The sequence below is a fragment of the Anolis carolinensis genome, unplaced genomic scaffold (genome assembly GCF_035594765.1).
Source record: "Anolis carolinensis isolate JA03-04 unplaced genomic scaffold, rAnoCar3.1.pri scaffold_10, whole genome shotgun sequence".
In the NCBI taxonomy this organism is placed as follows: Eukaryota; Metazoa; Chordata; class Lepidosauria; order Squamata; family Dactyloidae; genus Anolis; species Anolis carolinensis.
In genome coordinates this window covers 17,535,688-17,562,662 of record NW_026943821.1, presented here as the reverse complement: position 1 = coordinate 17,562,662, position 26,975 = coordinate 17,535,688, and the positions used below count along the sequence as shown (strand labels likewise).

The 26,975-nt window shown below is 38.7% G+C and overlaps 2 protein-coding genes across 2 annotated transcripts; one reads left to right on the top strand and one right to left on the bottom strand.

Annotated features, from left to right (window-relative positions):
* Positions 1–482: 482 nt before the first annotated feature.
* Positions 483–13,046, bottom strand: il20rb (interleukin 20 receptor subunit beta). The gene is made up of 7 exons (XM_003224933.4): positions 11,314–13,046; positions 9,403–9,523; positions 8,045–8,235; positions 6,256–6,377; positions 4,265–4,415; positions 3,166–3,311; positions 483–2,212 (listed from the first exon to the last, which is right to left on the bottom strand). Exons 1-7 carry the CDS (start codon positions 11,378–11,380, stop codon positions 2,096–2,098), a joined length of 915 nt encoding a protein of 304 aa, XP_003224981.1. The 5' UTR covers positions 11,381–13,046; the 3' UTR covers positions 483–2,095.
* Positions 13,047–13,991: 945 nt separating this feature from the next.
* dbr1 (debranching RNA lariats 1) lies at positions 13,992–26,877 on the top strand. The gene is made up of 8 exons (XM_003224932.4): positions 13,992–14,231; positions 15,677–15,801; positions 16,832–16,912; positions 17,969–18,054; positions 18,436–18,660; positions 20,453–20,533; positions 20,752–20,897; positions 25,294–26,877. Exons 1-8 carry the CDS (start codon positions 14,032–14,034, stop codon positions 25,973–25,975), a joined length of 1,626 nt encoding a protein of 541 aa, XP_003224980.2. The 5' UTR covers positions 13,992–14,031; the 3' UTR covers positions 25,976–26,877.
* The last annotated feature ends 98 nt before the right edge of the window (positions 26,878–26,975 follow it).

Sequence of the window (26,975 nt, the reverse complement as noted above, 5' to 3'; positions counted from 1 at the left end):
GAACCAATGGTTAAGGTGAAAGCAAACTCTGTTCCTGGAAAAGAAATGTAAAACTCACTGCTCATTTCACTTTTCCTTGAAGCAGGTTGTTTTGGTTTAAAGAATGATCATTCTATGCTTTTAACAGCTTGAGTAACAGGCATAAATTTGTGTAACACCTTTCTAGAGCCAGTCCCTTGGAAAAATGCTGTATCAGTGGAAAGCCTATCTTGTGCTGAGAGAAACAGACAGGAAAATGTGGCAACCCTCGTTTATTCTTTTAATAGTACTATTACACAACCCGGTTTTCCCAGATTTACTGTGGGATTTATTGAGTAGGGACTACATGCAAATTCCCTACTGCTAGTGCTATCTTTCAACTCCCACATTTGTATGCAGCAACATCATTGTACATATTACACAATGCCTTTTATTCCTTTCATTGCTCACATAGCAAACTAGAATTGATTAAAGTATATAAAATATATTTCATAAACAAAGACTTAAGACATTACAGTTGTTTATTGACTGACACCAAAAAATATATGAAACAGATTTGTGGGTGATCGTTTGTGTACTGATTATCAAAAGCAATGGTAAACCACTTCTGGGCAAATCCCACAGCAGGTTTGTGTTAGGGTCACTGTAAACTGGAAATGACTTAAGGGCACACAACAACAACCACATCACATATTCACACATTTCAGTTTTACAAACGTATTTTCCAAGCATATCAATGTTTTTTTTTTTAAATCCCATACCAAATTTCTATACATTTTCCTTAAAAACTGTTTGGGACTCTGGATGTTTTTGCCTACAATTATCAGAGCCTGTCTACATGGTCAGTGTTGAATGATTCTAGAAGCTGTAACCCAAATATTTGGAGGATCAAATCTTCCCACCCTTTGATGTAAACGCTGGTCCAGAAATAGGTTTTACTTGAAATTATTTTCAAGTTCCTAACTGCTGTTCTGTACCAAGTGGATTAAATCAATTTGAAAATGCTGTTATCATTTTTAAGCCAATCAACAGCAATAACTGGGTGTATAAAGTTCTGAAGAATCTAGAATTAAGCTGGGAAAGCAAGAAGTTACTGTTGAATGCAAGGCAGACAATCCACCTGCTGCCGAATTCTACACTTGATTCAAAAGCCATGCATTAAAAGTGAGGGGTTTTCTTGTACTGGTTTTGACTAGGACTTCTTAGAATACAACACCTTGCCTAGCAATTATGAACTGACCATTTGGAATTATTGGTGAATATTGTAAAGATCAGTTTTGTTTTACTTCCTTGTGGTTGTAATATGCAAGAGTTAAATGTATGTAATAATGACCTTTTCTGTCTGTTGAAACCAGTTTACACATGAAGGTTACGCAGTGTCCACATGAGTTCATCAATAAAATATCCCATTTCCAAACAGTATTTTTGTCTGCTATGGAAGAATGCCTATGAAGAATATTAATCTACATGCAGCTTGCTGGAAATCTTAGCTATGCAGAATATGGGAGGCTGTTTTATACTAATTTGAACTCTACCCCATTTACCCCAGTCACTAACTCTCCATAATCTCTGACAAGATCTTTTTTACATCACCTGCTATGTGATCCCTTTATATGTGTATGCAAAGAACTGAACCTGCATGATATGTATGCAAATTATGTTCTTCACAACCTGCACTCGATCCCTAGATGTCTATCTCTTGCTCACTGCCAGAGATCTGTCTTTCAAAATCAACATCAATATGGATTTTGACATTTATCTTCTACCAAGACTATTCTTCTGTATACAAAACACTGCCATACTGAACTACCAACATCCCAACATCTTAGTTCAGCAGATGACAACAAATATTTATGAACAGTGTATGTTTTATTCTTACGGTAGCTCCTATTCTTTATCAACTGGAGATAATGGATTTGCTCCGACTTTCCTCCTAAAATCTTGTGCACAGGAACTATGGCCTGATTTACCATGTGGCACTTTTTCTTTCAAAGAAAGCAACCTGATCCTTCCCATACAGAAAAGTTGTGTGTGCCCAGCTTGGCTTTGCAAAGATGAAGGTAGAGACTGAGCTCTTATTTTGCAGTTTGTGTCATGCGTATGATGTGAAAGGTTTTCATGAATCCAAAAGGAGTAAAAACTCTTCAGGGGGCAGGACTTGCACAAACTCATCGCACTTCTCGATCTCCTCCCCCTTGTAATTTAGCATCCTAGCAGGTGATCCTGTTAGTTTCTGGAAGATGAAAGAAAGCTGCTTAATCAGGGAGAACATTTGCTCTGTTGCAGAAAAACAATGTACCAGATTATACCAGAAGCCCTGCACAATATTTAGCTATTGTTATAGTTACCATTTCAGGAAATTAAGTCCCATGTTTTACTTCCATGTTTTTCATAAGTAACCAAAATGGTTACTGTTTGTATAGGTAGGAGTTGTATGACAGAGAGATAAAAAGAAAATGCTACATGCCGTTGGCTTATGGTGCAAGACACATACTCCTTTTACCCACTTCACAGACACAAAAGGCAAACTTTGAAACTTTGTAATATTCTTCTGTCATTGGGGAAGGCAAAGTGACAGAAGGATATCACAGTGAACTGCACGTGACTCCTAGGGGCAGCCTCTAATGCCTCTCAGTGCCAATTATGGACTGCCAGAGGCTGATAGACTGAAGCTCCCATCGACCCTCATCATTGCCTCTGTTGGCTCGTGCTGGTTTATGTGTATGGAGAGCTACAGCTGCTTATATCTTATCTATTAGCGTATATACCCAGCGTTGCACAAGTGTCAGAGGGGCTACTTTTATCCCTTCTTTCTACCTTCCCCACAGATCTTTTCCCCCTTTCTCTTTCCTCCTTTTTTGTTCTCCCTTCCCTTTCTTTCCTCTCTCCTTTCCCTCCCTTTCTATGAGAGGGCCTACATCACAAAGTCTCCATGGCAACATGGTTGTTTTTGTGGCCCTTTCCTACCTTCCTCCCTTCCCCTCAAACACATGTCACCTTTCTTTCCCAGTGACATCACAGAGGACCACTTCACTTAGCAGCAGCCAATCCTTTACCTAGCAATAGCCAATCTAGTGACATCACAAAAGGCCAATTCATCTAGCAACAGTCAAAGAGCCTGCACCACAAATACAACTCCCCGAATTCCCCAAGCTTTAAGGATGAAGTGCTCCAAACATTTCTTACCAAAGTGTCTGGCATGTTTTCATTTGGGCAACAGGAATACTGGCAGATCCGGCAGATTTTCCATATAACCCAAGGAAACAACAAAGTGGATAGGATAAATATGACCAAGAAGAGTGGCGCAAATGTTACCCATATTCCTTTGCCATCTGGACATGAAAAGAGAGTACAGTTAATAGGAATGCAGAAAAACACAAGCACTTCAAAACTACTTTTCAGATCTTTCATTACCAGAAGAGTAGATATCAACTGAGCATTAGTACAAAGCTGTGAACCAAGGTGAAGACCTGACCCAGGGTCCTAGGTTAGATTCTAACCTTTGAATGAGCCAAATGGATTGAGAATCTGATTTAGGACCGAAGATCAGTTCTTCACCCTGAGTGGGCCAGATGATGAGGGATATAGATATTGCAATGTGACCAACCCATGACATCACAATTTCTCTGGCTGCAGGTCTGGGCAACTAATAATGTCCTATACTTTCCCTCACCAGGAGGCACACTGTTCAGCCAAAGCTTCCTGCTATTCTTTCTGGTCAGAGATTACTGAGCACTAGAGATCATTGGGGAAATCTGAGATTTATTTCCAATCCCTACTTGGAGATAACAGCTCTCTTCATAGGGACTGAGTGCAATGCAGGTGAGGAGGGGGTTCACCAAGGGTGTGGCTTTGCAGGGAAGTATCTCCTAGAACACCATGTCAAATGTAAGGCTCTATGGGACGAATCTAGGCCACTATGTCATATTATGTGGCCTGCAGGGCTTTCAGTGCCAGGGCAACATAATTACATTTATATGGTCTTACAATTACAAATGGCCCATTGAAGACAATCATGGCCACTGGTGAAAATGAATTTGACATCACTGGACTAGACCCTTTATAAGCCAGTCTGGGATAGTTTATTGGCCAGATTAGGTTTGGAGGTCAGATATTCCCTTCTTTTTCATATAGTAAAAGCAATTAAATAAAACATCCAGAATAGTTGGTCTTCCTTGTTAGACATCTTCTAGTGGGATGATCTAGTCTTAATTTCCTATATTAAGCAAGAGATGAGCTTAGAAGTCTTAAATTCTAAAATATTATACTGTATATTTGTTTTTACCTCCAGCTCTCACACACTGCACATCACTGAAATTGCTGCTTCGATTGATGACCTGAACATATGTTTGGGCTTTCACACAGTATTCAGTTTCAGCTTCTATGGTCTCCAGATGTACAGCTGTGCTGCTGTCTCTCACCACTTTGCGTCGCATCTGCTTTTGCAAAATCCAGAGTGAAAGGGTTTTCCAAATATGATAGCAATCCTTGGCAACATAATGTGCATCACTGAATTGGAACTATAGCTGACATCTATATATATTGAGCTCTCATCATCATCATCTTTCTATATATATAAAAGTCAATGTATGTATGTATGCTGGTTGAATGGTTGGTTTATACCACAAAGGCTCCTACATGGCTTGATGGATCTGGATCAAACTTGCCATACATACCCTTCATTATCCAACCAAAAATAATTGAGGTGTTTGAACAAAACAAAACAAAAACCACCAGAGCCCAGAGCAAAGTGGTGTGGGGAGGAATAAAGCAAATTGGCTGTAGCTAGGTGAAATGGTCCTCTGTGATATGACTGGGAAGTAAATGGAGTAAAGTACATTGCCTGTTGCAATGTGTATGTGCTAGGTGTATGAGGGAAATGGAGGAAGTAAAGAAAAAGCCACAAAGAGCCTTCCCACTGTTACAGAGCATAGCCATGGAGACATTTTGAGGTAGGCCATCTCAGAACAGGAAAGGGGAGAAAGCAGGTGAGCAATGGCTCCTCTGACACTTGGTGTATACACTAGTCTTTACTAGATGCCATGAAAAGGAAACACACTCTCCAACCACAATTGTTTGGCTTCTTATGCCTGCAGCAGTAGCTAAAGAAACCGGGTAACCTTACTTTATGGTTTATTTGGGTACATCTAAACCAGGATCCTTGATTTTTTCCTTTCTAAAAAACCAGACTCCAAAGACCAAGAAGAAATCTCTGCTTATGATTCTGGGTTGGTATGGGAACAGGAAGACAGGCATTCAGAGAGATAAAATGTGAATCAAACCAGAGTTAAAGATTGACTTACTGGTAATTTTGGTCACTGTCATTGGCTGGAACAGCCCAGGAAAGCTGATCAGTATTCTCTGGAATACTGTTGGTGGTTGGTGACATTATTGGCTTATTATGACATGATTTCAAGGTAGTTTAAAATCAGTTTGTTTTTGTTGAAATTACATATTTGTTTACTTGGGCTTTATCAAAGTAGCAATTACAAACTAAGATGGAATTATAGGTAACTACAGTAAATTAAATTTCTCTCCTCACTTAATTCTAAGTATCAACTGCCTATTATAAAATACAAGTGTATATATCCAGTCTTGCCCAGATGTTGGAGGGGCCACTCCCTTCCTGCTTGCTTGCCTGCTTCCTTCCTTCCTCTTTTCTTTCCTTTCCTCTCCTCAGACCTTTCCCCCTCCCCTCATACCTTTCCTTTCTTTTCCTTCCTTCATGCCTTCCCTCCCTCCTTTATCTTTCTCCCCCTGCTTCTCATTTCCTTTATTTCCTTTCTTTTTCCATTCCTTCCCCTCATGCACATGTCACAATTATTTCTCAGTGACATTACAGACAGCCACTTCACTGTAGTAACAGCAATCCAGTGAAATCAGAGGGTCACTTCACCTAGCAACAGTCTCTGTGGTACAAACTGACAAACATACATACTTTGACTTTTATATGTATAGATAGGAGAGTTTTATATAGTTTCTGAAGCTTAAAAAGATAAAGCTAAAATATATTTCTCACTACACAGTTTAAATCAGTTCAATTAATTCTCCAGTGTAGATAGAAGCTTAGGGCTCAGGGCAATGGACATTGCCATAATAGTCCAAGTACCACTTCAAACTAAATCACAAGCTTTTTTAGAATGGAGTCAAGACAAATCTGGAGTGGTATGAAATTAATATAATTGTGTAGTGGAGATATATCCAAAGATAAAGCCTCCCAATCCCTTAGCGTGCTGACCATTGAGTTCTCAATTCCGATACAAAACCAAAATGTACCTCATGTTGGCCCTTTCTCCAGTAAAATATCCTAAATTCAAAGGCAGGTCCAAGATGCTCTAACTCTACGAGCAAATGATATCCATCTGCTATAACACTCAACACAGGTGGAATGAGGGAGGCTGTGGAGAAAAAAGATTCATATATGTCATGTTACAATGCAGAAATCCCTCAACAGGAAAGAATGCTTGTTACATATCAACCCAAGGGAACCATAATTGTTTCCACAGGCCTTGCTGTTCATGTGTCCTATTTTATAAAGGACTAGCTTATGTATCCAGAGTTGCTCAGGTTAGTTATTATGTAATGCTATTTATTAGAAATGTTATCAAACACCACTACCCCCACCGCTAATAAAAAGGGATTTATTATTAAGGATGCATGGTTTTCCAAGGGCGACAAGCCTGAATGAGATAAAGTGGCATCCTCTCTTTTTCATGAAGCCAGACCACTCCCAGGCCCTTGCTTCTCTTCTATATCTTCCTAAGCATGAACTATATTTTATTTCACTTTGTTCCATTTTATTAAATATTCCATTCTTTTTTTGAATCCCTCCCTTCTTTTGTCCCTTCTTTCTTCCCATCCTTTCTCTTCCTTCTTTCTCTTTCCTCACTTCCTTCCCTCCTTTTTCTTTCTCCCTACCTTCTCACTTTCCTTCTTTTCCTTCTTTTTCTTTTGCTCTTTCCTTCCTTACTTCCTTTCTCTCATACACATGTCACCTAGCAGGAGCTAAGCCACTTCACTCCCTTTCTTGTGACATCACAAAAGAACCACATCATCTAACCACATCCAATCCACTTAATGTATGTTCTTTCCTTCAGCTCTGGGCCCAATGGGGGTGGTTCTCTTAGTTCAACACCCTTATTTTAAGTTGGATAATGAAGAATATATGTGCCAAGTTTGGTCCAGACCCATCAAGCCATCTAAGAGCCTTTGTGGTACAAAGCAACAAACATACATACATATTCTGACATATATACACATTTCTCTTTTCTGTCTCTGACTTGCACCATGAAATACTGGCTTTGACCTAGATTTTATTGGCAGCAATAACATTATGATTCCCTTTTCTTGCAAATTACTAAACTCCTCAATGGAACACTAGGCAACAACTTCAGTGCTGCCAGTACTTTGGTACAGGTGCTGACATGTTTTTGTGCTCCAGCAGGACCTAAACTGACATAGGTTTCTGGCTCCCATGACTGAGATGCCCTGAAGCCTCAGGTAACACTGGCTTGTACCCAACCATAATGCAAGTGGGATAATTACAAGACTGGACAACATCCAAAGGGTTTGAAACTCATGGAAGCTCTCTAGGTGACCTTGGGTAAAACACACTCTGTTGTAAAGTGGAATCTACCTGAAGATACATGACAACAAATATCAGCAAAGATTCTTGCTACATCTCAAAGACCAGTCAGTTTAGTCCAAGAAAGTAACCTTTCCATTACACAGATACACTCTCTGACTCACATCCATGCAGGACATCATATTACATTTTTCGTGTATTTCTCCAAATCCATTCTTGTTTTTTCTAGTAGAAGTTCCTCGGGGCTGAAGAAGAGTAAAAAAACTGGATTGCACGACTAGAGATCGGCATTTCACAATCTTGCATAGACTTGAAATACGTCTTTTGCATGTGTTTGTGTATGTGTCTATGTATGGGGCCCCTTAGGCTCCTTCTCCGGGAATAGTTAAAACAATTACTGTGTGTGACGGGATCAATGGTAGATGCAGAGACCAAAGGAGGCTTTCTATCACATAAGGAGACACGGCTGAAGCCACTTACTTGTAACTCGGTTGAAAAAGCCATTAGGAGTGCCCCATTGTGAGGTCTGCATCCCGAGAACAGCTTTAACACGCAGCTTGTATGGCACCGTGGCAGCAATGTCTTCTGTGATATTGCACTGAGTCATCTGGATTCCTGTACACTCTCCAATGGGAATCCAGCTGTGATTGACATATTCCCTCTCAAACTCCCTGAAGAAAACAATAGAAGTTTAAATCATGTAGGAAAAACCCTCATTTGCAGATAATTCTGGTCCTTGAAATCTTTGCCCTTTATTTATTTATTATCATTATTATTATTATTATTATTATTATTATTATTATTATTATTATTATTATTATTATTCTATCCCATTTTTCTCCTGGGTTGGGACTCAAAGTGGCAAACAACACATAAAAAGCAAAAGCACAATAAAAGTATACTAATAAACCCCCTTCCCTAAGTGCCTTTGCTTTAAATTAGCACCTGTTTGGTATTGATTCTGAGCCAAATTAAATGGCCCATCTTCTCTGATACTGAGCCCTTACATATGTGCAATAGGATATGAGAACTGAAATGACTCCTGAGGAAACTTTAACCCTCATGATATTTTTGATCAAATCTCCCAAAAACTCTTACTATTGGTCTTGTTTTCAAAATTGTTCTTTCATGTAGAGCCCCCAATGGCGCAGTGGGTTAAACCCTTGTGCCGGCAAGACTGCTGACCTGAAGGTTGCCAATTTGAATCCAACCCAGGGAGAGTGCAGATGAGCTCCCTCTATCAGCTCCAGCTCCATGCGGGGACATGAGAGAAGCCTCCCACAAGGATGGTAAAAACATCAAAACAACTGGGCATCCCCTGGGCAACGTCCTTGCAGACGGCCAATTCTCTCACACCAGCAGTGACTTGTAGTTTCTCAAGTCACTCCTGACATTAAAAAAAAATGTAGAGCGATCTATAAATGTAATGCATACATAATATTTCTATATATATTTATCATGCCCCTTGCTCACTTCAACTTTAACAAAGTTTTTTTTTTCTTCGTGTCAGGAGCAACCGGAGTTGCTTCTGGAGTGAGAGAATTGGCTGTCTGCAAGGACGTTGCCCAGGGGATGCCTGGATGTTTTGATGTTTTACCATCCTTGTGGGAGGCTTCATGTCCCCGCATGGAGCTGGAGCTGATAAAGGGAGCTCATCAGCGCTCTCCCCGGGTGGGATTCAAACCTGGCAGCCTTCAGGTCACAAGGCTTTTATCCCTAGGCCACCGGAGGCTCCAACTTTAACAAAGTAACAAAAGTTGTTTACTTGTTTTGTTTTATAGCTTATCTACACTGATTTATCTGCAATCAAAATGGGAGATAAAGTATGATAAAATTACCCTTGATATTCAACAGAATATTTTACAATTTCTCCAGGAACAATCACTGGGCTCCAAAACATAAAGTGCTTCATATTGGTGGAAACAATTGTGATGTTCTGAGGGGTTGGTAGTAATGCACCTTTGCACAGGAATCAAAAGTGACATAGAAAGGAAGAAAATCAGAAATCATAGTTAGCTTTCTTACAAAGAAATAGAGTTACTACTGTATTACTCTGAATGGTTTAGATATTGACCAGGGGCAAAGAAACTTTGGGTCCGGATGCTTTGCTCACACTACTCAGCCACCCAACCATTAGAGTTAACAGTAAGAGATTATGGAACCTGCCTACATTTCAGGCTGAAACCCTCTTCAAACATATCACAGTGTTTAAAGAGAGAAGTAAAAAAGGAGTCTTGTGGTGCCTTGACGACTAACCAGTTATTGCAGCATATGCTTTTGTGGACTACAGATCCATATGTTGAAATAAATTGGCTAGTCTTAAAAGCATCACAAGACCTTGCTTGCTTGCTTCCTTCCTTCCTCTGAAACAGATTAATGTGGCTAAATGTTCACATTTTCTAATGTAGCTTAAATAAACATCTCACCATTCCATTTCTTTCCATATATGAGGAGGCCCTCCGTGTATTCTGTTTCCCAATTATCCAGAACTCCCCTTTTTTCAGAGTTTTGGGTTATGTGGAAAGCCTCCGAAGCATAGAAAAGAATCTCCTTTTGAGGTTGGCCACTCCTCATGTGTTCTTTTCCCTAATTCCCCTTTTATACAGCTGTCTGGTCTATCTAGATCAGTACTGCCTACAAAGATTGGCAGCAGCTTTTCAGGGTTACACAAGGGATAGTCTTTCTTAGCCATAATGGAAATGCTAGGGTTTAAATCTGGAAATTTCCAGTTGCAAAGTATGTGTTCAGTCTCTGAGCTATAGCCCTTCTCCCCAAAGCTGACTATAATGAAATCTTAATACCAGCAATGAAATAGCATCATCCCCTGTATCAGAAGGCTAGAGGCTAGCTGAGGGGTTCAGATGGAGAGAAATCATTCCCTGCCTGAGACTAAGGACCTCTTAGCCATATTATTTTTGAGGTTTTGTTTTAATTTTGTTAACATGACAAAACATGTATGTATGTAAGTATGCATGTATGTGTGTGAATACAAAAGCTCCCCGAGTTGCCACAGACTCTATGGTGCTGGACCTCAGGGAGCTTTTGTATTCTCATTTCAGCAAAAATCTTTCTCCACTGTCTGGAGAGAGTATCTACCAGCAGAGCCCTGGATCTGTCCCATGATCATCTTGGTCCTCAGCACTAGGGGTAAAGGACACATTTTTATTTATTTTTTTAAAGCCACGAGTAAGCTTAAGTTTGATTTATGACAGCTGCATTATTCTGTCTTGGCTAAGTCTACATCTGATGCAGTGGATCACACCTCATACTTCTCTAGCCATTTGCTCAAATTACATTTTTAAATTAAACTTCTGCTCCCTTTCCCCGATTTTGTTGAACTATAGCTTCCATCATTCCTGGCCATGTTGACTGGAATGAAATGCTCCAGCTACAAATCCAGTGGTCTATAGATTTCCATTCTCTTTGTCACCAGAGACAACCCTATGTTAGGAACAACTTAGGGCCCTTCCACACAGCCATATAATTTAAAATATCAAGGCAGAATAACCTACAATATCTGCTTTGAACTGGGTTACCCAAGTCCACACTGCCATATATCCCAGTTCAAAGCAGATAATGTGGGATTTTATTCAGCTGCATGGAAGAGCCTTAGAAGCATAACAACATAAGACAGGATAGCTAATGTCATAAGTCATTATTGTCTGTTGGCTTGTTCTTACAACATATTTGTAGTTGGACAGTGGTTAAACAATGCCACATTGTGTTATAAGGATTATATAATCACCTACCTGAGATGAAAAGTGGCATCAAGAAAAAGAAAAAGGAATGGGAGCCAATTGCCATTTCAATGTACATTAGGAAGTTTGCCCGGATGTAGCTGGAGGTGGCATTTTCTGCTCTGGGGCCCAGAACCACTACATGATCCAAGTGGAGTGCTGATTGTAGGATGATCTCCTTCGCTGTTCCTATAGAAGATAGACTGCTCCTACAGTTAACTTGAGAGCTGCTGCTACTGGATCCTGCCTCCACACATTGCTCAGGAAGGTGTGGCCACGTGTAATTTAGGTTCAGTCATAGGTTTAGCTAATTTCAATTCTGGTATTTTCCAAAAAGTTGTGTAACTGACTTGGAGAGAGAAAACTGAAGCTGCTCATATGGTGCAATCAACATCTTGGAGGAAAGCACAGAAATAATCCTGAAATTATTTCTAAGGTCTTTTGAAAAACTTCACAATTAATGTTTAGTGCAGAAATGTTTTATTCAATATTTTTGGCACTTGTAGGAAAGTAGTAGAAATACCTGATTTGCAGGATGTATTTTCATCAGCTGGGCCAAATTTGGCACAAATACCCAGTATGCCCAAATTTGAATACTGGTGGGGTTGAGGGGATTGATTTTGTCATTCGGGAGTTGTAGTTTCTGGGATTTATAGTTTACCTACAATCAAAGCGCATTCTGAACTCCACCAATGATGGAATTGAACCAAACTTGGCACACAGAACTCCCATGACCAACAGAAAATACTGGAAGAGTTTGGTGGGAACTGACTTTGAATTTTGGCATTGTAGTTCACCTACATCCAGAGAACACTGTGGACTTAGACAATGATGGATCTGGACCAAACTTGTTAGAATACTCAAGATGCCCAAGTGTCCCTGATATTGACTATTTAATGCAGTTTCAAACCGGTATTGGAAGTCAGAGGATTACACAGAAAATCCAGGAACCAGTTTGAGGCCTGTGGAAGACTTTCATGGCCGGAATCACTGGGTTGCTGTGAGTTTTCTGGGCTGTATTGTCAAGTTACAGAAGCATTCTCTCCTGACATTTCACCCACATCTATGGCAGGTACCCTCAGAGGTTGTGTTCCCTCTCTATAATTAACCGGACGTCCATCCCCTTCAAATGGTTAAGACATTTTTCCATCTTGTCGTTTGCCCCACAGCACTTTATAACTATATTACTGTACTTTAGTTTAAATGTCCCCTCCACACCATCCCCCTCCATCAACCTGGTGGTTCATTTCATTTGGTTTTGTTTTTACTCATGTTGTGCTTTTAATGCGTTTTTATGATCAATGTAACATATTGTTTTTATAATGATTTTATTGTTTTTTATTTATTGTAATATGTCTTAACTGTTGTACAGTAGAGTCTCATTTATCCAACATTTACTTATCTAACGTTCTGGATTATCCAACGCATTTTTGTAGTCAATGTTTTAATACATCGTGATATTTTGGTGCTAAATTCGTAAATACAGTAATTACTACATACCATTACTGCGTATTGAACTACTTTTTCTGTCAAATTTGTTGTATAACATGATGTTTTGGTGCTTAATTTGTAAAATCATAACCTAATTTGATGTCTAATAGGCTTCTCCGTAATCTCTCCTTGTTATCCAACATATTCACTTATCAAACGTTCTGCCAGCCCGTTTATGTTGCCCCGGTGGCAAAGTGCGTTAAAGCACTGATCTGGAGACCGAAAGGTCCCAGGTTCAAACCCCGGGAGCGGCCGCTGTTAGCTCCAGCTCCTGCCAACCTAGCAGTTTGAAAACATGCCAATGTGAATAGATCAATAAGTACTGCTCCGGCGGGAAGGTAACGGCGCTCCATGCAGTTATGCCGGCCACATGACCTTGGAGGTGTCTTTGGACAACGCCGGCTCTTTGGCTTAGAAATGGAGATGAGCACCAACCCCCAAAGTCAGACATGACTGGACTTAACGTCAGGGGAATACCTTTTACCTTAAGTAAGACTCTACTGTACTTGTTTTGTTAGCCACCCCGAATCCCTGCGGGGAGATGGTGGCAGGGTAGAAAAATAAAGTTACTTAATTACTTACTTACTTGTGAGGTTTGTTGCAAACTAGGCAAGTGTGGTTTATGTATCTGTGGAATGTCCAGGGTAGGAGACAGAACTCTTATCTGTTTGAGGAAAGTGTGAATGTTGCAATTGGCCATGTTGATTAGCATCGAATGAAGCTTCAAAGCATGATGGCTTCCTGCCTGGGGGGAGTCCTTTGTTGGGAAGTGTTAGCTGGCCCTGATTGTTTCTTGTCTGGAATTCCCTTGTTTTCTGAGTGTTGTTCTTTATTGACTGTCCTGATTTTAGTTTTTTTTGTTTTTTGTTTTTTTAATACTGGTAGCTAGGTTTTGTTCATTTTCATGGCTTCCTCCTTTCTGTTGAAATTGTCCACATGCTTGTGGATTTCAGTGGCTTCTCTGACACGGTGGTTGTGAGAGTGGACCAGCATTTCTGTATTCTCAAATAATATGATGTCTCGAGGTTGGTTCACCGAGTGCTCTGCTATGGCTGACTTCTCTGGTTGAGTTACTCTGCAGTGTCTTTCGTGATCCTTCCTTCTGAGGGAAACCTTTCTTTACTTGCGTCCGGAAAAGGAAGTCGCCTGTATTGGTCTGTCCAATGACTGCTCTCCGCCGGCGCCTGCGCAAAGGATGCCAAGGGGAGATTTTCAGTGCGCCTGCGCAGAGCGGGCAAGATGAAGGTGGCAATCGCGGGCTGCTGTCATGGCGCGCTGGACAAACTCTACGAGACGCTGCAGTTCCTGGAAGAGCGCCGCGGCCAGGCCCTACCCGACTTGCTCCTCTGCGCCGGGGACTTCCAGGCCGTGCGCGACGCCGGAGACCTCCGCTGCATGGCCGTGCCCGCCAAATACCGCCAGCTGGGCGGCTTCGCCCGGTGAGAACGCCATTGTGATGATGATAATCATGATTATGATGATGTTCAATGTGTTGTCAAATACTTTCATAGCCGGAATCACAGGGTTGCTGTGAGTTTTCCAGGCCATGTCCCGGAAGCATTCTCTCCTGACGTTTCGCCCTCATCTGTGGCAGGCATCCGCAGATGTAGGCGAAACGTCAGGAGAGAATGCTTCTGGAACATGGCCCGGAAAATTCACAGCAACCCAGTGATTCCATCAATGAAAGCCTTCGTCAGCACAATAATAATAATAGTAATAATGTCGTTTACAGTAGAGTCTCACTTATCCAACGTAAACGGGCTGGCAGAACGTTGGATAAGCGAATATGTTGGATAATAAGGAGAGATTAAGGAAAAGCCTATTAAACATTAAATTAGGGTATGATTTTACAAATTAAGCACCAAAACATCATGTTAGACAACAAATTTGGCAGAAAAAGTAGTTCAATACACAGTAATGTTATGTAGTAATTACTGTATTTACGAATTTAACACCAAAATATCATGATGTATTGAAAACATTGACTACAAAAATGCGTTGGATAATCCAGAACGTTGGATAAGCAAGTGTTGGATAAGTGAGACTCTACTGTATTTGTACTCCCGTTTTCTCTCCACAAGGAGACTCAAAGAGGCTTACGTGGAAAGCATTTCAATACCTTTTAAAATCTACAAATCAACAAATATTAGAATTAAACATCAATGATATTTTAAAAATCAGTTAAATTCCATAAAATAAATAATCCCAAATCAATATAATAACAATTTTATATGTGTGTGTGGATATATATATATATATATATATTGGGGCCCCTGGTGGCGCAGTGTCTTAAAGTGCTGAGTTGCTGAACTTGCGGATCAAAAGATCCCAGGTTCAAATTCCGGGAGCGGAATGAGCGCCCACTGTTAGCCCCAACTCCTGCCAACCTAGCAGTTTGAAAACATGCAAATGTGAGTAGATCAATAGATACCGCTCCGGTGGGAAGGTAACGGCGCTCCATGCAGTCATGCCGGCCACATGACCTTGGAGGAGTCTATGGACAGCGCCGGCTCTTCGGCTTAGAAATGGATATGTGCACCAACCCCCAGAGTCGGTCACGACTGGACTTAATGTCAGGGGAAACCTTTACCTTTACCTATATATATATTATGAATAAATACTACTGTATGCATTTTCTTTGTGACTGTTTCTGCTTTTCCCTCATAAAGCGCTCTGAGTCCCCTTGGGGCGATGGAGGCAGGGTACAAAAATAGTTGTTATTGTTCCTTTATTTACATCTCATCTTTTCATCCTGCAACAGCAATATGCAAATTTATTTGAACTGAGTTTATTAGTACTGGCCCTCTGGCTTCCACTGACCTAAAACCATCAACAAGTGCAAAGATGTAGACTAAATTCTTTGTCTTTATCTGTGTTATCTTAGGTATTACTCAGGAGAGAAGAAGGCCCCTGTCCTGACCATCTTTATTGGGGGAAACCATGAAGCCTCCAACCATTTGCAGGAACTACCGTACGGTGGATGGGTGGCACCCAACATCTACTACCTTGGTATTGAATTTTACTTGCAGTCTTAATCATTTAGTAAGATTGGAGTTAAGAGACCTGTGGAATAAGAGGGAACAGAATTACTGGTTGCAAAAAGAGACAAAAGAGCATTTCGTATTACTGGTTGTAGTTGTGTCTTACCTTTCCTCAAAGGCATTATAGCTGTCGACACATGTTATCCCCAATATATCAGCCATGGTGGTGCAGTGGGTTAAACCCTTGTGCCGACTGAACTGCTGACTGAAAGTTGGGTTGCTGACCTGAAGCTTGCCGGTTTGAATCCGTGAGATGGAGTGAGCTTGCAGTATGTTCTCAGGTTGCTTCTAATACCATAAAAAAATCCTCAATATCTTTGCGAGGTAGGTTGGGGTGATGAAGTCAATGGCCCAATGGGTTTAATGGCTAATGAGTGATTTGTGATAAGTGTATGCATTAGCTTTCATATATAACACTAGCTGTGCCCGGCCACGCGTTGCTGTGGTGTTGTCTGGTGGTGTTGGTGAGAAATTGTTGAGGTAGTGGTGGTATTGAATGTCTGTTGTATAGTTGTCTTTATGTTTAGTATGCACACTGAAGTGGATTATATGGCAGTGTGGACTCAAGATAATCCAGTGCAAAGCAGATAATATAAGATTCTAAATGGGTTATATAGCTGTGTGGAAGGGCCTTGAATCTACACTGCCATATAATCCAGTTCAAATCTGATAATCTGTGGAAGAGGCCTAAGTGAGGCCTAACTGTGCCTGTCCCCTGGGCTGAGGAGGTTGCTAGGAGACCAAGTGGGTGGAGCTTAGCCTTCAAAGTGGCAGCAATTGGATAAAAACTATTATTCCTCTCCCTGTAATTAGGACTTTATTTTTCTTTTCTTTTTGTTGTATCAACCTAGAGCCGTGAATGATGGGTTGTGTTGTCAAATTTCGAGGTTGGGGGGCCTGTAGTTTTGTTGTTTTGTCCGCTGCCCTGATGCCATCACTCTTTTATATATATAGATTGAACTGCACGTGTTCATCAGTGTACCTTTCTTCCCCTTCAGGTTATGCTGGTGTAGTCAAGTATCGTGGTGTAAGGATTGGTGGACTTTCTGGCATCTTCAAATCTCATGATTACAGAAAAGGTATGTTTAGGTGTAATTTTGCATGCTCAGATTTAAAACAAACACGACATTGTAGTGTGATTTTTTTGCTATCAATCTCTTTGCATGCAAGTGGCTTGTCTTTGTTGTTTCTGAGGTCTGGTTCAGATGTGAAGGGGAGCCATGGTTAACATTTCCCCCTCCTTGTAGCAAGCATTTTGTCAGTGTAGTTCATGTCCCACATAAAGCAGATAGTACAAGAATATTTATACTATGTGATGTCTGAAGGGAATACTGATGGTAGACATAAAGGAAGTTTGCATCCAGGCCTTAAGGCTCAACTCTTTCATGATATGTTAACTCACAACATTAAGCATCAGAGTCCCAACATAGATACAGATGCTTAAATGATAGTCTTGTGTCACTAGCCATTTTATTATTACTGAGACTACATGAATTGAAGGGTTTTGGGTAACATAGCCTTTATTTTTATACAGCAGAGTTTCGCTTATCCAACCTTCACTTATCCAACCTTCTAGATTATCCAACGCAATCTGCCTCTTAGTAGTCAATGTTTTTGTAGTTTTGTAGAACTTCCTCACTGTGAGAGCTGTTCGACAGTGGAACTCTCTCCCCGGGGCCGTGGTGGAGGCTCCTTCCTTGGAGGCTTTTAAGCAGAGGCTGGATGGCCATCTGTCGGGGGTGCTTTGAATGCTATTTCCTGCTTCTTAGCAGGGGGTTGAACTAGATGGCCCATGTGGTCTCTTCCAACTCTACTATTCTATGATTCTATGATTCTATGATTCTATGTTTTCAATACATTGAGATGTTTTGGTGCTAAATTCGTAAATAAAGTAATTGCTACATAACGTTACTGTGTATTGAACTGCCTTTTCTGTCAATTTGTTGTAAAACATGATGTTTTGGTCCTTAATTTGTAAAATATAACGTAATTCGATGTTTAATAGGCTTTTCCTTAATCCCTCCTTATTATCCGACATTTTTGCTTATCCAACATTCTGCTGGCCCATTTATGTTGGATAAGTGAGACTACTATAACTAGTTTGTTCAGTTCGGTGCTTCTTTGACTTGTTTCAGGTCACTTTGAATGCCCACCATACAACCAGCAGACAATAAGAAGTGTCTACCATGTAAGAAACATTGAAGTCTTTAAGCTAAAGCAGGTCAGTATATTCCATTGCAGCCATAAAATATGGTTCATCTGTCCTAAATTACCTTATAGGGAGAGGAGACAAACATGTGTGAGTCTGAAAGGAGACTAGGCTGAGTAAAATGCGGGTGGCGGGAGAGAACTTGAGCATTTCCATGTGTTCTTGACATTGTAAGCCCTTTTTAACTTGGATTACTGTCAACAATTTGTGGGAGCTGTAATCCAATAGCACCTGGGGGGACACAGATTCCCCATCTCAGCATACAAACAGTTTCGCATGAGAACGAAAGATAATAATGTTTTAACATTGTTCTTGACATTATGTAATATTCTGCTACTTTATTGTAAAGGCAGTTGTGCCTCATTTGTATTGCGTTCCTTTCATTCCTAATAGCTAAAACAACCTATGGATATATTTATGTCCCATGACTGGCCAAGAAGTATCTATCATTATGGAAACAAGAAGTTGCTCCTTAAAAAGAAATCCTTCTTCCTCCAAGAAGTGGAGAGCAACACTTTGGGGAGCCCTGCTGCCTCAGAGCTCCTGGAGCACTTGAAGCCCACCTACTGGTTCTCGGCCCATTTACATGTGAAATTTGCAGCATGGATGCAGCACAAGGTAATAATAACATGCTATGCTAGTTATATATATATGCACACACACACATATACACAATATAATTTACAATAATATATAATAATTATTACATTGTATATACATATAATATTCATAATATTATATTGTAATACAATATAATACTAATACTACAATATAATAATATTAGTTATATATTATATTTTACATGTAATATTACTAATAATATTACAATATATTGATATAGTACAATATAGTAATTTATTGCCAGTATTGTACTATGCTAATAATATAATATTGTATGTAAATTTAATTTGTAAGCCGTTCTGAGTCCCCTTCGGGGTGAGAAGGGCGGCCTATAAATGTAGCAAATAAATAAATAAGGTAAATAAAACATAGTTATCCAGCTTTGCAGCTATTGAAATTGGTGTGTGCACTGGTGGACAGTTTTTTTTAATGAAGATAGGAGTATAAGATAAATAATTATGGGCTGATATTTTGAAATAATGCTTTGCAGCAGACAGGTATCGGCATAGCTTATAACTATAAAAATATAAATTTCCCAAGGGATCCAAGATTGGAGCCTGAGTTCCTTTCCAAAATAAGAGGACACTTTCTATTCATGAAAGGACAAGTTATCAGTCAAAGGTTCCCATTGATGGAAGGAGCTGGAGAAGGAGGGAGATTGTTAGTAGCTCACCCAACATTGCTTCAGAAATGTAAATACAGAAGAACAATTTCCATAGAACTGAAAAATAGTCTGTCCCACCACATACAGCAAGAACACTCCTTCATGGAGCACAGAATGCTCTGGTTAGCATAAGACTACTCACGATCCAAGCCAGTATTGTTAAACTACCAGATTTCTGTTGAGTTGGAAACTGATACCTTTTTGTTATTGGCAACAGCACATCATAGCCCTGAATTTAGTATAAAAACATATTGGCGCTGTCAATCCACTTACGTATCTTTAAGACATAAAATTGCCTAGCTCCAGACAAGATTTTTCCCACTCGTCAAATCCACCACAAATAAGAGAGGAAAATCTCAGACTTATTTTTGGAAAATGGCAATTTCTTGATATTCTTGTTTGTTGAAAATAAGACTAGTAAATAATTTATTGAAATACTTATACAGTAGAGTCTCACTTATCCAAGCCTCGCTTATCCAAGCTTCTGGATAATCCAAGCCATTTTTGTAGTCAATGTTTTCAATATATCGTGATATTTTGATGCTACATTCGTAAATACAGTAATTACTACATAACATTACTGCGTATTGAACTACTTTTTCTGTCAAATTTGTTGTATAACATGAAGTTTTGGTGCTTCATTTGTAAAATCATAACCTCATTTGATGTTTAGTAGGCTTTTCCTTAATCCCTCCTTATTATCCAAGACATTTGCTTATCCAAGCTTCTGCTGGCCTGTTTAGCTTGGATAAGTGAGACTCTACTGTAGTTTACATCTCTTTGGTAGTCACAGTCCTTAGTGAATTCCCTGTTTAGAGTGTGATGAAGGTCAGAACGTTACTGTGTTATAGTATGTCTTGCACATTTGCTTGCACTGTAACCACCAATAAAGGGCTGGTTTCTTTTTTATAAAGCACAATATTTACATTGACCTCTGGCTCAGTCGATCCAAGTTTTTTGGGTTAATTTTTTTACTAAAACTTTTAAACAAACATGAGTTTATAGAGTGTGGATAATATATAAATATATCAAATCAGTGTTTCTGGGATAGCAAATAACAATATATTTTAAGCTGTTGATGACATGCCATAATTTTTCCAGTGATGTATCTGCTCTTATTTACAGACCAATTGCAAAGATCAGCAGCCAAAGACAACTAAATTTCTAGCCCTGGATAAATGCCTGCCTCACAGAGACTTCCTGCAGGTAAAACTGTCTCAATGTTTCAGTTTGGTACACAGTATCACCAGACGTAAGACATAGTAGTGCTCGTAATCAGCTGTGAATGGAAAATGTTGTATATCGCAAATGTAGTCCAGTTATCTTTGTGGTGATAGTGCTTTAAATTCACAATTTTTTTGATGTTAAGAGGACTAAAAGAGTTATTTTGGTCCAACATTTCTCTCATTTTCATTGTTGTATAGATTGTAGAGATCCCACATGACGCAAATGCATCTGCTCACCTAGAATATGATCCTGAATGGATTGCTGTTTTGAAAGCTACTAATCGTCTCATCAACATCTCTGCAAATTCCTGGAATATGCCTGAAAACAATGGACTTCATGAAAAGTAGGTAGAAATTATTTATCTGTACGAATAAAAAGTATTTGCTGTGTCCTGAAAAATGTCGTAAACATGGGACAGCAAGTGAACAACTAACAGAACTAGATAGCAGCATCTCAAATAAAGTTCCGTGGTTCGAACTCAGAATGAAAAGCATATTTTAATAAAACCTCAGTAACGCTCTTTCTTAAGACCATGTAAGAAAAAGGAGATTCCAGTGTTTGGGAGCCACCTTTGACAACACCCTAATCGTGTCTACACACACACAATGACACTGCTTCGGAATAGAGATAACCATAAGCATGACATAGTGGTTCTGCCATCACTTACTCTTTCCTGATCTCTTGCATTAAAGAGATGCCATCTGATCCTGGAAGTTTTGAACATCTATTTTATCTAGTATTCCCTGATATTTTTAGTCCCTGATATTTTATATACTGTATATACTGGAGTATAAGCCTAGTTTTTCAGCCCTTTTTTTAGGACTAAAAAAGCCTCCCTCGGCTTATACTCGGGTGAGAATCCTGGTTGGTTTATATTTGGGTCAGCTTATACTCGAGAATATAAGGTACATTTATTATTTTTCTCGATTATTATTGGTACTATTACATTTATTATTTTTCTCTATTATTATTACATTTATTATTGTACTCTATTATTGTTGCTACTATTACATTTATTTTACTCTATTTTTATTATTATTAATATTATTATTAATACAATTATTATTCACTCTGATATTATTATTACATTTATTATTCTATTTATTATTACAGGTATTACTTTCCTGTATTTATTATTATTATTACATGTATTATTTTACTCTATTATTATTAAAAGGATACATAAGCACATTTACATTGAAGAAGATGAGAATAATGATTTAATCAGAGTTAAATTAGAGCTTGATGTAAATATTCAAAAACATTTAACCTACTGATGCCTCAATTAATGTAATTTTTCGGTATCTATTTTTATTTCTGAAATTTCTCACCCTCGGCTTATACTTGAGTAAATGATTTCCCAGTTTTTTTGTGGTAAAATTAGATGCCTCGGCTTATATTCGGGTTGGCTTATATTCGAGAATCTACTGCAGGGGTCCTCAAACTTTTTAAGCCGAGGGCCGGTCCACAATCCTTCAGATTGTTGAGGGGCCGGATTATCATTTGAAAAACAAAATACAAACAAATTCCGATGCACACTGCACATGTCTTATTTGTAGTGCAAAAGCAACAACAACAACAACAACAACAACAACAAGAACAATGAAAGAACAATACAATATTTAAAAATAAAAACAATTTTAACCAACATACATTGATCAGGATTTCAATGGGAAGTGTGGTCCTGCTTCTGGCCAATGAGATAGTCAAGTTAATTAGGGTTGTTGTTGTTGTTGTTGTTGTTGTTGTTGTGTGCCTACAAGTCATTTCAGACTTTGGGTGACCCTAAGTCTAAAATTTATTATTTATTTATTTACTGCATTTATTTACTACATTTGTATCACACCCTTCTGACCCCAAAGGGGACTCAAAGTGGCTTACAAATTATATGTACATACAATATATTATATTATTAGCATAGCACAATATTAGCATTATATATTACTATATTGAACTATACTACTATACTGTAATATTATTAGTAATATTATATGTAATATAGAATATATAATTAATATTATTATATGGTATTATTATTAGTGTTATGTTGTATTACATTATAATATTATTATCAATATTACAATTAATATTATACTATAAAACTGAAGGCGGGGGCCAGGTAAATGACCTCGGAGGGCCGCATCCTGCCCCCGGGCCTTAGTTTGGGGACCCCTGATCTACTGTATGTTTTTGTCTCCTTCCCTTTTAAAGTCATTAAGGCCGGTTGCTATCATGGAATTTTAATACTGCATAAAAATAATGCACCAAGTGAAGAATAATTTCCCTTTGTATCTAGTAGATTTGCCAGAATGTATCACTGTGATCCAGCGCCACTTCCAGAGGAATAGAGTCAGGGAGCATTTCCTTACATTGTTAAAAGATAGGAACTCATTCTCATTGTGCCTAAAACTCAGATACTAATTGTTTTCCAAGTGCCTACTTCACATAAGTCAAATGCTAGGCCCGTGGACCTAATTTGGCCTGCCAGGTCCGAATGTATGTAAACAACTGCCAAGTTCAAAGCTGGGCAAAGGTATGATAGGATATGCACTTGCCTCCCCCTCTAGTGGCTAGATGAGGTATTGCGCATGAGGACTCTTTAACGGCTGGAAGGATTTATAGGTTTGAGCAAGCTGTAGCACACCTAATTGGACTTGAGGTCCTATCATCCACTACTATTTTCCATGTTAATAAAAATTGGAGTCACAAAATATCCAAAAAGGTAACTGCCCATCAGTTAGCTTTCTTCCAATCATCTGAAAGATTAGTGATATGTATATGTTTTTATAGTTTTATAATACTGTGTTTTACTGTTATTGTTATTTCCTGAATCTGGCATTGAATTATTGCCATAGTTTTTAAACCGCCCTGAGTTCCCCTTTGCGGCGAGAAAAGCGGGGTATAAGTACAGTAAATACCGTATATACTCGAGTATAAGCCGACCCGAATATAAGCCGAGGCACCTAATTCTACCACAAAAAAACTGGGAAAACATTGACTCCAGTATAAGCCGAGAATGGTAAATTTCAGAAATAAAAATAGACACTAATAAAATTACATTAATTGAGGCATCAGTAGGTTAAAAGTTTTTGTATATTTACATAAAGCTCAAATTTAAGACAAGACTGTCCAACTCTGATCAAATAATTCTTCTCAACTTCTTCAATGTAAATGTGCTTATGTGCTTTTAATAATAATAGAGTAAAATAATACATGTAATAATAATAATAATAAATACAGGAAAACAATACATGTAAAATAATAAATGCAATAATAATAAGATCAGAGTGAAATAATAAATGTATTATTAATAATAATAAAAATAGAGTAAAATAAATGAAATAGTAGCAACAATAATAGAGAAAAATAATAAATGTATCATATATTCTCGAGTATAAGCTGACCCAAATATGTCAACCAGGACTCTCACCCGAGTATAAGCCGAGGGGGGCATTTTCAGTCTTAAAATAAAGGCTGAAAAACTAGGCTTATACTCGAGTATATACAGTAAATCATAATAAATAAATAAATAAATAAATAAATAAGGTAAAGATTGGCCCTCAAGATGCTGGACTACAGCTCATGTATTCCTTACCTTAGGCACCATGATTAGAGCTGATGGGAATTCTGATACCGTAACATTTGGAAGGCTGCAGTTTGTTCTGTTTTGTCAGGATAGTGGGGCTTGAATTAGATACAAGACTTGTGAACATGATGTCTTACTTTAAAATGGCAGCATCCTCTGCATTTCAAATAGAGCAGACACAGAGAACATAGCCAGTTCTGGGCAGAGGGAGCAGTACCTCTAAAATTGTCTTGAAATTACAAACAGCACTTTGAAGGCTATTATTATTATTATTATTATTACAGTAGAGTCTCACTTATCCAACATTCACTTATCCAACATTCTGGATTATCTAATGCATTTTTGTAGTCAATGTTTTCAATGCATTGTGATATTTTGGTGCTAAATTCGTAAATACAGTACTACATATCATTAATGTGTAATGAACTACTTTTTCTGTCAAATTTGTTGTATAACATGATGTTTTGGTGCTTAATTTGTAAAATCATAACCTATTTTGACATTTAATAGGCTTTTTCTTAATCTCTCTTTATTATCTAATATATTCGCTTATCCAACGTTCTACCGGCCCATTTATGTTGGATAAGTGAGACTCTATTTTTATTATGTTGTCAAAGGCTTTCATGGCCGGAATCACTGGGTTGCTGTGAGTTTTCCGGGCTGTATGGCCATGTTCCAGAAGCATTCTCTCCTGACGTTTCAGCCACATCTATGGCTCTGAGAATACTTGCCATAGATTTGGTTAAAACTTCAGGAGAAAATGCTTCTGGAATATGGCCATATAGCCTAGAAAACTCACAGAAACCTAATAATAATAATAATAATAATAATAATAATAATAATAATAATAATAATAATAGGCAACAATAAGGTTGACGTGGCCCTTGCTGAAAATGAGCTTGTCACCCCTGGACTACATGATTTAATAGAGATCCCAAAGTCTCTTATGCTTCTGAAATTATTAAGTGTGGCTTCGCAGAGCTGTCACACTTGCTCAGACATACTAAGAAAAGCTATTACTGACTGGATTCTGAGCAATATACATTCTTGCCACTAATAGAGAATTTATTTTTTGGAAGGAGAGATGTCTGTCTTGAAGTGGGTAGAGAGGAGGAATAAATCTTGTGGTCTAACCTTCCTGCGTTTAATGTAGGTGGGACTACAGTGTTTCAGAAGAAGACATCAAGGACGTTTTGGAAGAAGCAAACCATGATCTTCAGGTTCCAAATAATTTCAGCGCCATGGTTGCTTGTTATGATGCGAACACATCCCAGCAACGCACAGAACCAGTTCATAGAATCAATCCCCAGACCACAGAGTTCTGTGCGCGGTTTGGGCTTACAGACATCAATGCCAAAATCCAGCAGCTGAAAGAAGATATCCTGGGACACGGAGATGATGACGAGGAAGAAGAAGAGGCCATAGACAGTACTGGCTCCGCAGAAGAGCCTAGTGACTACAGTACAGATACTTCTGCTTTGTCATCATCTGTGAACCCTGATGAAATAATATTAGATGAAGACAGTGCTGATGATGAAGGTCCAGAGACCTCGTTGGACCCAACGCCTGAGGACTCTTCGAGCATCTCTGCAACATTTTCTGATATCAGGATCCTCCCAGATTCTATGACTGTGTCACCAAATGATACTGTTGACTCTCTGGGTGATGAACTGGAGAAATCAAATGAAAAGAAACAGCCGGGAGACCAAAGTCCCGGTGAGAACTTGCTGAAAAGGATAAGTGGTGAAAAGAAAGAAGAAAACAGTGGTCCAAAGAGAATAAAAAGACGAAATCAAGCTATCTATGCTTCCAAAGATGAAGATGAAGTGGAATGAGTAATCTCTTCATTGACTGAGGGCAATCTTTTACTGCGATGCCTATCTACAATAGATAGGATAGCTTGGGGTTGGATTTTTTTTGCAGTGATGTATAGCTTTGATATTTCAACTAAAAACAATAAACGATTCTTTTTATAGTAGGTCAGATTTGACATGGAACACAAACATAAATGGCAAGAAAACACTGTTAAAAGATTTTGTAAGCCAAAAGCAAGCATGGAGCCTTTTGTATTTTTTACATTGTCTTTCTAAACAAATAGGGCAGTGGTTCTCAACATATGGGTCCCCAGATGTTTTGGCCTTCAATTCCCAGAAATCCTAACAGATGGTAAAATGGCTGGGATTTCTCGGAGTTGTAGGCCCAAACACCTGGGGACCTACAGGTTGAGAACCACTGAAATAGAGGATTTCTAAAAATATTTTAGTAAAAGATAGGAAAATTGTTTTGTTTCTTTATTGCATTTGATGGATCAGGTTCAGCATAATAATCTGTCATTGACTCTTTGCTTTTTCTTTCTCCCACTCCTTGGCAATGGATTGTTACATCTGAATCACGTATTCAATGCACTTAATATTGTAAAATCAGATTTTCTTGTTTTCTTCCCAATAGTGATAATTGTTTCATATAGGGATTAGGCAATATAGTATCCACCAGATATTTTGTACTGCTAGTAGTCAATGGGTAGAGCTCATGAGAGTTGTAGTAAAAGGTATCTGGAGGGAACTTGTCTGCCTCCCCTAGTTTATGGCAAGTCAGTCTAATGAACTGCCTTAGAAAATTCATGTCATTAGGACAGATGAAATATTCAAAATAATACTTTCCATGCAACATTGAAAAGCTAAAATGATCACATGATTGGCTTGTTGGAAAATAAACTCTAACGTCTTTAAAGTTTTAACTTTTCGGTTGGTCTGTATGTGTAAAATGGAATTATTAAAGCAAAGGGGAAAAAAGAAATTCAGAACAAAACTAACTGCTTGATTTTATATTCAGGCT